The sequence below is a fragment of the Lycorma delicatula genome, chromosome 7 (genome assembly GCF_047948215.1).
Source record: "Lycorma delicatula isolate Av1 chromosome 7, ASM4794821v1, whole genome shotgun sequence".
In the NCBI taxonomy this organism is placed as follows: domain Eukaryota; kingdom Metazoa; phylum Arthropoda; class Insecta; order Hemiptera; family Fulgoridae; genus Lycorma; species Lycorma delicatula.
The window spans coordinates 59,626,655-59,639,801 of record NC_134461.1 but is presented as its reverse complement, the minus strand read 5'-3'; the positions used below and the strand labels follow the sequence as shown (position 1 = coordinate 59,639,801).

At 36.5% G+C, this 13,147-nt stretch overlaps 1 protein-coding gene across 1 annotated transcript in view; it reads left to right on the top strand.

Moving 5' to 3' along the window:
* Positions 1-938: 938 nt before the first annotated feature.
* Positions 939-13,147, top strand: part of LOC142328298 (cytochrome P450 4d1-like) — a 54,176-nt gene continuing 41,967 nt past the window's right edge. Inside the window, exons 1-2 of the mRNA XM_075372004.1 lie at positions 939-957; positions 9,815-10,018. Of these exons, the coding sequence (XP_075228119.1) occupies positions 939-957; positions 9,815-10,018 (223 nt within the window). The remainder of the gene's footprint in view (positions 958-9,814; positions 10,019-13,147) is intronic.

Here is a 13,147-nt window from a genome sequence, read left to right as displayed (position 1 = left end):
TTGTAGTTTTTCACTTGTGTATTCAACAAAACTGTTTAAGGAGAGATAGAAATATTTTTTAATTGCACACAAACGTAATACATTTCATTTACCGTGTGATAAAAAAAAATCGATCCATACAACCCTTACAATCCCTTAAAACTCATACATTTTTTCATTATTGCATAACGTTGTTCCCTATTACAACTTATTTAATATTGCTGTATTTTCTTAGTTAAAAATTATACTTAAAATATATATATATATAAATATATTTGATGAACACTGGATCTGTTCATTAAGTGACCTTTATATTGAAATCGGAAATTGGTTATAGTTCTTTATAGAATAAAGATAGCGCAAAATATTGAAATGTCGTTCAAAATCTTCTAAAAGTACGAAATCGGGCCGGCAAGTGTTTTGCATTTTCAATCAAAACATACTTAAAAAATTTAATGAATTTTTTATTACACGATTTGTGTTATATACACAAGTATATAATAAAATTGTTTTTCTGCAACTATTTCTCCATGATTTCATATTTGTTTTGTATTAAAAGAGTACTATAATTTTATTTTTGTATTAGTAGAGGAATAAAATATTTTACGGTGTATTGCCGTTCCCACACGTTCGTTGATTGCTATTGTATACTATTAGCGTAGTGCTAAAATAATATATATGTCATTAATTACTTCTACATTAAAAATTAAAGTTATCTTTAACAATCTTACCTCCATTAACTCTTTTTAAATTAAGTTTCGATAATTCTAATTATATTCATGGAAACTTTATTAATTTAGCTGAATTAGCATCAATTAATATTGGTAGTGTTTAACTACCGTGAAAGGTCTTTATAAAAACAAATATAAGAAATCTTAGCAATTATCCAAAGGGAGAACATAGCAGTTCTTGCACTACTGTCTTAAAAGATAGACCTAAACATTATCGTCCTTGTAAATATGGATCCAAAATTGTCAAGTAAGTGAAATATAAGAAATCTTAATGTTATTCAATAAATTCAACGAAAAAGAAAATAATTAAGGAACTAAAATATATTTGAATAATTTTCAACTTTATTTATTTAAAATGATAATTTATGGATTAGAGTACATACAACTCTACGATAGGATACCTGTATTTCAATTATTGTCTTAGTAAAGATCGTTTTCTAAGTTTATGATTTGTTTAGTTTTAGTATTAAATCCGTCTGTCAGGTTACAAATATTTTACATTATTAATTCCTTTATATTCCTTAATATTATTTTACCTATTAACTTATAATTTTCTTTATGTAAACATTTCCATCTACCAGCAATCTTTAATAGTATGTTCGAGCGCTTTCGGATTATAATCAATCCTCATGAAGATTGATGTGTTATAATTATAATTATTTACTTCACAGATCATTAATTACACTAACTTGAACTTCGAAAGGTAAATGTAAACGTTATCCGTCATGTCAGTTTGAGGTCTCAATTGCTTTCTATGAGTCACATAGGTCACATAGTAATTGATACATTCATACTGACATGGAAAATAATTTAAGTTTACATTATTTTGCCTTTTTGACAATCAAATGTTATATTTATAATTTTGGTTTTTAAAATTCAAGATCAACGACTGAATCGAAGACACGGGTAGCGCCCTGGAGTTCCAACGAGCTACATTTAGACACAGGTAGTAGTTGACAAGCTGCCGAAACTCGAACGAAATAAGCGAGTTCTTCTTTGTGGAGATTTTGGACCACGCGGCCTGCATCTCCTCGATCCGCCGTAAACTGTTGGACCCGCAGTTCACCTTTACGGGCTTCTCCCCAGAGATCGCCCGCTCATGGCAGACCACCACATTGCTGTCATCAGCCACCCTCAACTTCGCAAGAGGACACCTTTCCGACTTGGTTCGCTCCTGGCCACCGTGCTCTCCTCGTGCAGTTCCAGCTAGAGCCTTCCCTTCTCAAATCGAAACAGAGGCTACCGCAGATTTTTCGTACAATGCCACCTGAACACGAGGAGCAAGGGTACCTACCCCCGCAAACTACTGAATCCTTAGCCGTAACTCGCAGACTTGTCAGCGACCTACAGATCTTTGCGGTGCGAAATGGTCCACCAAGTCCTAGACGAAACCCAGAAAGTCGTCCAGGCTATACCCTCCGGGTGCTACTCCATGCCGCTAAAAGAAAAAAATTCACCAGCTGCAACGCCAGGCATTACGTTTACAGCTTATGAGAACTACCACCTAACATAAAACCAGGTGAGTGTCCGCAAATATAGTCTGAGCACGGCTGTCTATTCTTACACAACCCCGCTAGAACAGTCAAAAACTAAAACGCTCCTTATATATGACCAGCTGCGAGTTCGGAGCGAAATCGCTTCCCGAACCTGCCAAAGGGTCTGAATAATTCCTTCCTCTCACGAACTGGGGACATTTTTGGTTAGCTGGCATCTCTCCCGCCACCACCCCATTCGGTCGCCCTGGAGCATAGACCAAATGTCCGTGCCAAAAACGGCTACTGTGCCTCAGATTTGCGACCTCGTATCCTAAATGCTCCTAACTAGCGTGAGCGATTAAGCAGGGTGCCGTACAGCACCCGCTTAAGTGTCCCTACCACTCACTTGTCCACATTAAAACTAAATCGGGGAGGCGCACCCCTTGTTACAATTAAAACTATATAGTCATACAATAAGACGGTAATTTAAACCGCCACGCCTCGATCGCTATCAGCCAGCTAGTGCCTGTCCACCATTTAAAGCGCTTGGAGCTTTTACTGGCTGGTAGCCAGCCATTATTTCGGATAAGGACTTCCCACAGCTCAGCTATAGGAATCAATAAATCCCATTTAAATTTAAAATCTAACGATGACGGTTGGACATCGCAACCTCATCGAGGAACCCCCACACGGTCCGACAATGCGGCTCTCGCCACATCGACTCACCGTTTATGAGCGGCCAGTTTTCCCCCTGACCTCTAAGTTCCAGGGTCTCCCGGTCTCTGACCCACCCAAGAGCAGGGCAGTCAAACATCAAATGTTCGTTCGACTGGACCTCCCCGCAGACACACAACTCATCAGCCACTAGGCAAAACCTGAACAGATATTGCATCAAATTCATGGTTGGTGAGCACTTGGGCACCCGAATGGGGACAACGATATACAAAGGAGACGTCCTTATTTAGTCGACGGTGGCACTACTGCAACACTTTACGCCTCCGTTTAGTGTAAAACCTCCGCAGCAACGTAGGTCGACTAACCGCCTCCGATCGTAGTACAACCCCGACGTCGAGAACGTAAAATACTACACTTGATGAAAAACCAAACGGTAATGCAATGCAAGTTTGCAGTATGGGGCCAGAGGACGAGAAGCGAGAATGAAGTGTTTGGTTTAACTGGCATGTCTTCCTCCACCACCCCATTCAGTCCCCCGAAAGCATATGATCAAATTTCTGTCACAAACGGCTACAGAGTCTCAAACAGTTTAGCGACCAATAATCTAATAGCTCCTAATGAGCTTATCTAACGGCGAGAGCGGACTAAGCAAGGTGCAATACACCACCGGCTTACGTGTCTGAACTGCTAACTTGTCCCAAAATTAGAACTAAAACCGGGAAGGCGCACCCCTTGTTATTTTACTAAAAAGACAGAAATTTCCTGTCACGCCAAGATCGCTGAATGCCAGCAAGTATTTTTCCATCATATTATAGCGCTTGGAGCTTTAACTGGCTGATGGCTAGTCAATACCTCTAGATTAGCTTCCTACAGCAGCACGGTAGGAGTCTTATACATAAAAATAATCTACCGAAATCGGTTGAACAAAGCAACCGCATCGAGGAACTCCTACACGGTCCGAAAATGCGGGTCTCGCCACATTGACTCGCCGTTTGTGAGCGGCCAATTTTCCCATTTACCTCTAAGTTCCAGGATGCCCGGTGTCTGCCCTCCCCCCCCCCCCGGCATAAGAGCAAGGCAGTCAAACATCTTATATTCATTTGACTGGACCGCCTTGCAGACGCAATGCTTATCAACTCCAGGAGGAACCAAAAGAGATATTGGTTTAAATTCACATACTTGGTGAGCACCTGGGCACCCGTTGATTTTAAAAAGGAACGTGAGGTATATCATCTCCCCAGATCCTGCAAAAAATTTATATAAGGATCTTCCCTTATTCGTGGTGGCGTGTAATTTCAGCTACCATGCATCCATCGCGAGGCATGTAACCTCGCTTTTACCATGGCCTCTTCCGCAGACGGGAGATGGGCAACTGATCGAAATTTAGAACCGGTGCATTGAGGTCACCGTTCCGCTCCGGTACTAGCCCGGCTCGAAACCGCATCCCTAATACCTCGGCCTCCGCAACCTCTTACCAACTTATACATGGCTGCCCGAACTTTCACCACTAAATCGATTGGGAGAGCCTTTCCCAATACAGTAGTAATCTCAAAAGAGGTTGTTTTAAAAAAACAGTGCATACTATCAGGGTTCTGCGCTGGGCACTCATTCAATTTTGAAGTAGTGGTCTATTCATATCCAACCTCTCCGTCCATACGGGCGCTGCGTAAGCGGTCATGCTCTCTAAGACACCTCGGTATACACTGTACATTTGACGGCCCGACAACCTATAGTCTTTCCGACTAATCTTTCAAAGTTTGTGTATCACTGAGACGGCGACCGCCGCTTCTTGATTAATGCGGTTACTAAACTGCAACTTCCCATTAAACAAAGCGCCTAGGTATCTATAAAACTTCACTCAGCTGATTACACAGCCTCTGTATTTAATATGGGGATTACGACTGCATGATAATTTGTTTGCACCCTTGAGAAGCATATACTTCGTCTTGAGCACAGAAAACATTAAATTTCGCATGTCCTCCGCGGTCGAAAAAGCCGCCTGCGCTCTTCTTTCTAACTGGGTTTCCTAGAGATTGCGCTGCAACTCACGCATGGAGTCTTGCAAAAAACTTGAGTTTGGCTTTCTTGGTGGCATGAACATACTCGTTACGGGCGCACCGGTAATGCACTCAGGCACAGGTAATGCACACATGCACTCGGCGTGCATGTCGTCAACGATGATCCCCGTTAGGGGTCGACGCTGGTATATATTCCTAGCTGACCTAACCCCTTGCGCGCAGCACGCTAATGTCAGAGGATCACCACTTATTCATGGGCCTCCGCCTGCGTCTAACAGACGGCACCCCGGAAGCAGTGGTCATGACGGCTCCAGGCACTCTCGTATCAGCAGACTGACTTCCCGTTACTGGTCCTGTTACTGCATTTCCTGTTATGGGTATGCTTCATGGGGTATTCTAATTCATGCAAGGCAGCTAGGCTCTCACACCTCAACATATAATGATCCCGGCTCCTAAAGTTATAGTGACCTGAATCTGGAGCTTTTGGACCGCCACCGTTAACGATCTCATAGATTATAAGCCTATGATAACTCACACTGGCCCCGAGCCAGACAGTCCAACATCCTATTTTTCATCCTCTTGAAATATAGGTTGACTGAAACAAACACAATCGCGGAGAGCGGCCGTCCCCCACAAATAGGCATCCCTCGGAAGCCACCGCCCGGTCCGCAACCGTGTACTGATCCTAGACCAAGAGGACCTCAAGATCGTACTACTCCTCAAGGAGCCTCATGGCTTCGCTAGTGGCCCCCCGGGAATGGTGCAGGATTAACTACCTCAGGCGCAAGCTTACTACATGGTAGAGATTGTCTTCAATGGCTTCTTATAATTCAGGCGACGCCTGAATTATATGAAGCATATAATGGTGCTTCCACTACTATGGTGCCCACACATCTGACGATATGGGCACTGTCAGAAGCACAGTTCACACAGATATCCGACTGCGCTCTGTAGCGGAGAGATTTGTGCCCAAAGCCCTGAAATTTTAGCATCGGTCTACCTCTATATGTCCAACCACCCTACAAGTGCTCTACCCGAAAAACAACCTCCCACCGGCCACCAAGACCTGACAGATCATAGCCGAGGACTCAAATACCCAATGACTCTTCGGAGAATCCTTCCTCCCCAGGTGCCGCACCACCTTAGTTTTCCGAAGGAAATCTTCGACGCAGTATCCTACTATTGATTTTGACCGTGAACCGCAATGAGAATTTCGGGCTCCTCTTCCCTAGTTGCTTTGGCATATCTTGTACTAATATCTGCTGCATCCGCTCGGCCAGCAGCTGAGATTTCAGCCCGCTCTTCACCAGAAAATTTGCCTCCAGCAGCTGCTTTGCCTGCCACTCACTTACGACCTCCAATATGATACCATGGTCGCTTGTTTTTGCTGATCCGGGAGACCAGGATCTTTTCCCTCCTTGGGTCCGAAACCTTTTACAGGGTCGTCGCTAACAACGAAGCCCCTAGACCAGGTTCAGTGGGACCACCTTAAACATGGCCCACCTAATTTTGTTTGCCTGCGCCTGGGCTGGCGGCGGTGGAACTACCCGCTTAGCCGCAGGCACAGCTGCTACCGTGGCGAAGGAGAAAGGCTTCTTCACCTTTTCCTTAACCCGTTTAATCGATTTATGAAGTTCGCCAACGGCTTCACTAGTCACTGTATTGAAGCCTCTAACTCCCTCCACAACCTGGTCGACCTTGCCGGACAGCCGTCTCGCAACTGAGTCCAAGGCAAGGTTGGCGCCCTGGAGGCCTTCACATTTAAGTGCGAGATCCGAAACTAGCATAGCACATTCATTCAAGAAGGAGTCGACCAACTGTCGAAGCTCCAGAGCAACTCTTGAATCATTCTTATAGGAGATCTTGGACCACACTGCTCTCCTCGTTCCATCCCAAGCTGTCAGACCCGGAGTTCACCTGCCTCACAAAAGGCTTCCCTCTAGCGACCTCCCGCTCAGGACCGATCACCGCGCTCCCGCTTTCCGCCTTAACAGACTTCAAGGGAATTCAGTCTGAATGAAGCTTTCACCTTACATAAGGCAAGGTGAGCGTTTAGCTAATTGTTTCTCAAGATGAACCGGCTGTTCCGCAGCCCATTCGAGATGTCCAAACCTAAAAGCTCCTAATGACCACCGGCGAGGTCGGAGTGAAATCGCTTCCCGAACCTGACAGAGAATCTTAAGATTTTCTGGCCTCATCAACTACGAAACGGGGACACCAATACAAAATAAGGAAACGTCCTTGTTTAGCCAACGGTGGCACTACGGCAACACACTATGTCGCTGCAATGTTTTCACTCCTCAGCAACGCAGGTTGACTAACCGACACCGATTGCTGTACAGCCCTGACGACGTAAAGGTAGAACACTATCCTTGCAAAAATCGCTACCGATAATGCAAATTGCAAGATTACAGTACGGGGCTAGAGGCCGAGAAGCGATGAAGAATGTTTTAATTGATTGAAATAACCAATCTTGTCTTATGTATACTTATTTGTAAAGGTTCTTCACGATTTTCACATTTGCACAGACCACAATATTAATGAAACCGTTATATTTTTGCAAGAAATATACATTATAACCTACAATCTAACTGTTGACTGTAGTCTTAACAGCCTGAAATTTAGATATTACTTTTGTTCATTCAACGTTATAAAGGACAAGTAACTTTGTTTTTCACTTTTTCATTGTCGAAAGAATTGGTAGATCTATCATACATTTACTATATGTTATACAAAGTAAACTAGGACTGTTTTTACCCCATGGACTATGAACCATTTCTTTTGCAACTCTATGTAAAGCCGGAGATTTCTCTCGGTTTGCAATTTCTGTTGACCCAATCGGATATATAAATAGATCAGACTGCGGTAATTTCATTAATTAAATCTCATTATTCTCAAAATTCTGGATTTTGTCAATGAGATGCTTGTACTTTTTGATACTAAGATGAAATTGATTCTGTCTAATATAATTAAATCTCTTAGTCTTAATTTTTACTAAGGCGTCAAAAATGAACTGCGTTGGAATATTTTCTGCAGTCAAAAACTGACTGAATTCATTATGAACTGAAAAATGATACTGATATTACTGCATTTGGATGGCTCTTAAACTCAAATCTCCAGTCTTTGTCTACAAATTTAAAATGGTTCTTAGTGTGCGTTGCAGTGGGTTGTCGGTTCTCCAGATCTAATCTCCATATTGGAATAAAAAAGTTACATTAAAGGCTCTAAATTCGGGTCAAGAATATTGATTTTTCTTTTTCTTTTTATTTGTTGCTTGCTCTTGCATGGCAGTTAATCAACATGTGAAGGTAAAGAGGTGATTTGCAATCTACATTTTCTAGTGTAATGGCGACTTCCATACACTATGTAGCATTATATTTACTTTCACCATTTTGTGATCTTGTATAAAGACCATTGATAGGTTAGAAGGAAATACATTAATCATAAAACCTGTTTCAATGCACTTGCTTAAATTCATAAATCATTTTACATGCATGTGCAAACGAATTATTTTTCATACATATATATAATATTTTAAATTGTCGGCGACACCACTATACTTCCTTATACGCATATTAAATTACATACACTGATTTCTTTAAAATTATAAGTACATAAAGGTTTATTTCATTAATAACTTCTCATATTTATTCATTTTTTATTTTATTAATATTATTTAATAATTATTCATCGTATTTTTTATTTACAAAGAGAGGTTAATAATTATTAATAAATAAATATAATTAAATTTAAAAAAAGGTTGAAAATAGGAAATGAAGTCTGATTGGAACGAATTTACCTTCCCTTATGTCCCAAATATTTCATTAATTAAAATTTTACTTAGCTATAAATCTGGTACCAATGAAAATAAAACCACTTATGATATATTGTTTAAAACCTCTCTATGAAGGCCTCTCATAGAAAAACTCACTTTTTCAGTTATGAAAAAAGACAAAGTTCAATTTTTTGTGGATTTTTTCCTTTTTTGGACACTTTTTGTTTCAGTCGATTACAATCAGAAAGGGAGGTGCACAACTGGATGTTGAATCATCCAAAATCTAAATTTCAGCACAGTCCGGCTAATCGTTTTTGAATAATGCGACGAGATATATTTAATAATACTCGTACATACGTCCATACAGACTTCACCCCGAAACTAGTCAAAATTGACTCAGGGACGGTCAAAATTGTTGAAATCTGATAATTGAAATTTTTCGTCATTATAATACTTCCTTGACTGAAGTACAATAATAAAAAATATTAATAAATAAACAAAAAATAATAATACAAATCGGATCTAAATGTAATCTAAATCTTAGTATTAAAAATTACATTCCATGAAGTTCACTTGGTTATTTTTTTGCAAAATATTTCAATGATTTTTATAAAAAGTATCTTGGGATTGATGGTTTTCATGGTTTCTCCTTCAAATTGGAAATAATCTGATCTGGGAATTTTAACAGAGTGTAATACTTTCAAACTACAAAGTAATTATGTAACAATCGATAACATATTTAATGAAATATTTCCTAACCTTCTTACATGTTTTCAAATTTTTATTTAGTTTCAAAATTTCAACTTAATTTTACCGTGTTGTTAGTTTCTTCAATCTATAAATTTATGCAGGGTGCTGATAATGAGAATATACGTATACCTTATAATTGGTAATTTAAATTTAATATACAATAAATTTTAATCTGTAAAGAAATTATTAATTTAAAATATAAATAAACACACTAAAACAAATTTTTTTAAGTTTAAATAAATTTATTATTACTAATATTATTTTTTATTGTAAAATTGATTTTATTTATATATTGTTTATATATAAATTTGATTGTTTTAGCCAGTTAGTTTCTCCTTTCTATCTCTAAGACCATCTTTTGAGATGGATTTTTGTACAACTGTTAAATTGATTTTTTAAATTATTTTAAAGTGGCGTGGATGGCAAATGTAAGAGAAGATTTAGACGTTACATGCTATAAAATATTCTTGGCTATTATGGCACTTCTAGCTACGTCATTAGTTTGGCATTACTGGAAAATAATTAGAATAGAAAGAACAATTAAAAAGATCCCCGGTCCTCCGATATGGCCTATCACTGGAAATGCTCATTCGTTTTTTGGTCTGGATGAGCATGGTAAGTAAGAAATTATTAACCTATCTATAAGATTGTATTTAATAAGTTTAATTAAACAATATTTATTCATAGATTTATGTTTCCTGATTTAAAAAAAAATCAATGTTTATACGATGAAAATAAAAACGTGTAATTTAAACTAAAAATAATGTTTTTAACAATTATTACATTGACCTACATTATTTGTTATGTACACTGTTTAAAATTAACATGAATGGAAAATTTTAGACGATGATTTTTCGTTTATACTTGATGTAAACCTCGGTACAAAACGTTACCTTAGCTTCCTACAGGCTAAGTAGAAATTGCAATAAAATTTATTAAATTGGTTTTTTATTGTTTTATACAAGTGATACCGTTTATATAAATAATAAGATATTCAAACAATACTATGGTATCATTCTTTCCAGTAATAATGCTATAATAATAACATATAAATCGATGATTCAAAGTTAAAAATTTACCCACATTGCTTCATTCTTCGGAACAACGAAATGATTATCTGAAAGACAATTTTCATCTTTAAAGTTACTTTGTTGTTAAAAGATAATAATTTTTCTTAAATATTTATAGTTTTTCTGTTATATATACAAAAAATATACCTAAATAAATAATGTATCAATTTTATAAACAATGGTACAAAATAATTCAAACCTACACGTAAACACAACGTATATTTTCAAATTTTGCGACCTTTCAACCGGACAACTAAACATTCATCCGTAATTTATTTAATAACTGTTAAATACAACTCATAATATTTTTCATTATTACCTATCATATTCCAGATTACTACAAATGTTGCCGTGTATATTTTGATTATTTTTTCATATAAAATTTGGTAGTATGAAATTAAAAAAACATATATATATAATTATATATTTGTATAAAGTGTGTACCCGTGAAATTCTCCCAGGATTTTCATATTCTTTTTGACTTATGAAAATAATGTAAAAAATATTACAAACGTATGAACAAAAATGCTTTTTTTGGAAGTTATTGGTAGAGAAATATTTCACTTGGATTTCAGCTACTCTGGTGAAATGAGGTCGTACGGAAATTTGTAGACAGTTAATTAAAAAGGAAAATTTGTAATTTCCTATGGTTTATTTATCTAAATAATTGAAAAAAAAGGTTGCAGAACCGGATCTGTAGTAGTTTCTGAGAAACCTGGAGTAAAATCCAATAAATTGAGAGAAAAATCAGGTGCAATAATATTTTTGATGTACAATAATAATTTAAATGGATAATGGACAAAAGTTGTACAGAAATTAATTCTGGTCAAAAGAATGTAATAATGATAGTAGAATGAAACAAGAAAAATTAGAAAACTGCGAATTTTATTTAAAAACAGTACACTAAACCAAAACGTATTATACGCACCAGTTTATAATGAATGCACAAAAATGAGCCCGTCATTTTCAACATATTTCGTGGCACTAATAAATACTTTATATATTCCTGTCATTAATAAAAAATAATATGTAAGTAACTTTTATTTCATTTTATTTAAAAAATTTTGGGTAAATGTCGGTTATTTTTAATTTTTTTAGTAGCAATTATTAACTATAAATTTTATTTTTAGAAATTTTTCACAAAACTAAAAAAAAATTGTTTTTTTTTATTTTTATTAAAAAAGTACTTTTCTGACAAATGTAGTATAGCAGTGTTTCTAAACAAAATTCAAATTTGTGTACCTTTTTTGTTTTCTTCAACTTTCCAAAAATTTGGGGGAAAACATCACGCACAACCTCCAAGAAAATCCAAACTGGAATGAAAGAATAAATAAAGTCATCAAAGCCACAATAAAAACACAAAACACCTATAACAAAAAATTCATGTCCATAAACACAAAAATAAGACATTATAACTCAGTTATTCAACCAGAAATACTTTACGGATGCGAAACCATATTTGTACCGTCCCAGACAAGGTTTACCGACAAACTGGAAAAGATTGAAAGACAGATTCTACGACGATGCATCGGGAAAAACATTAAAAAAGACGGGATTTGGAGAATTATTCCAAACGAAGAGATTTACAAAACTATCATCCCGATAACTAATAAATTTAGAAAGAAGAGAATTTCCTTTCTAGGACATATTTTCAGAATGGAAGAGAGCAGAATTATCAGACGGATAATCGAACTTTTCTGGAACAAGAAAAGCAGACCGAACTGGTTATACAAAGTACAGAAAGACATGGAGGAATTAGACATAACCCGTGAAAACCTAAAAACGAAAACCGGAAACTATGAGAAATTAAAAAATAAAGAAACAAGATTCCTATCAAAACCCAAGAAAACAATAAGCCGAGTGTACTCTGAACAAGAAAGGGCAAGAAGATCTGAAACCCTTAAAAATTACTGGCAAAAAAGAAAAGCTGAAAAACAACAAATCAGCAAGAAAAGAAAGAACTTGCCAAAAAAAAAAGAAAATGAACTGAAGTGATCCATTATGGTCTTAAAAGTAATAAAAAATAAAAAAATAAAAAAAATATGTATTTAATTTTATTTTACAAATTTTGGGTAACATTCGGTTATTTTTAATTTTTTATAGCAATTTTTAACAGTATATTTTATTTTTAGAATTTTTCACAAAATTAAAAATGTACTTTTCTTAAAAATGTAGTATAGCAGTGTTGCTAAACAAAATTCAAATTTGTGTGAATTTTGTGTTTTCTTCAACTATTCGTAAGTAATTTTGTTCAGCAATAAATTCTCTACAAGATTTGTTTAAAATTTTTGTGTTTTTTTCTCATTTTAGAAAATTATTATACGTCAAACACAAGAAATAGGGTTTTATATCTAAATTTACAGGGTTTCACCGAAGATTTCTCAAAAACTATTGCAGACCTATTTTTTCCGTTTTTTTTAATTCAACAGCAATAATAATCCCTAATTTTGCCCCTTATGAAACGTCTTAAAAAATTCAGTACGACCTCATTTTACCGGGGTAGCTGAAAAACGAGGAAAATTTAGTAGCCGTAACTCGCAAACAAAGCATTTTTGGAGATGTGTTTATTTGAATTTTTTCCATTATATTCAAAAATAGAAAAGGCTATTAAAAAGTCCCGAGAAAACTTCGCAATACACTATATATATATATATATATATATATATGTGTGTGT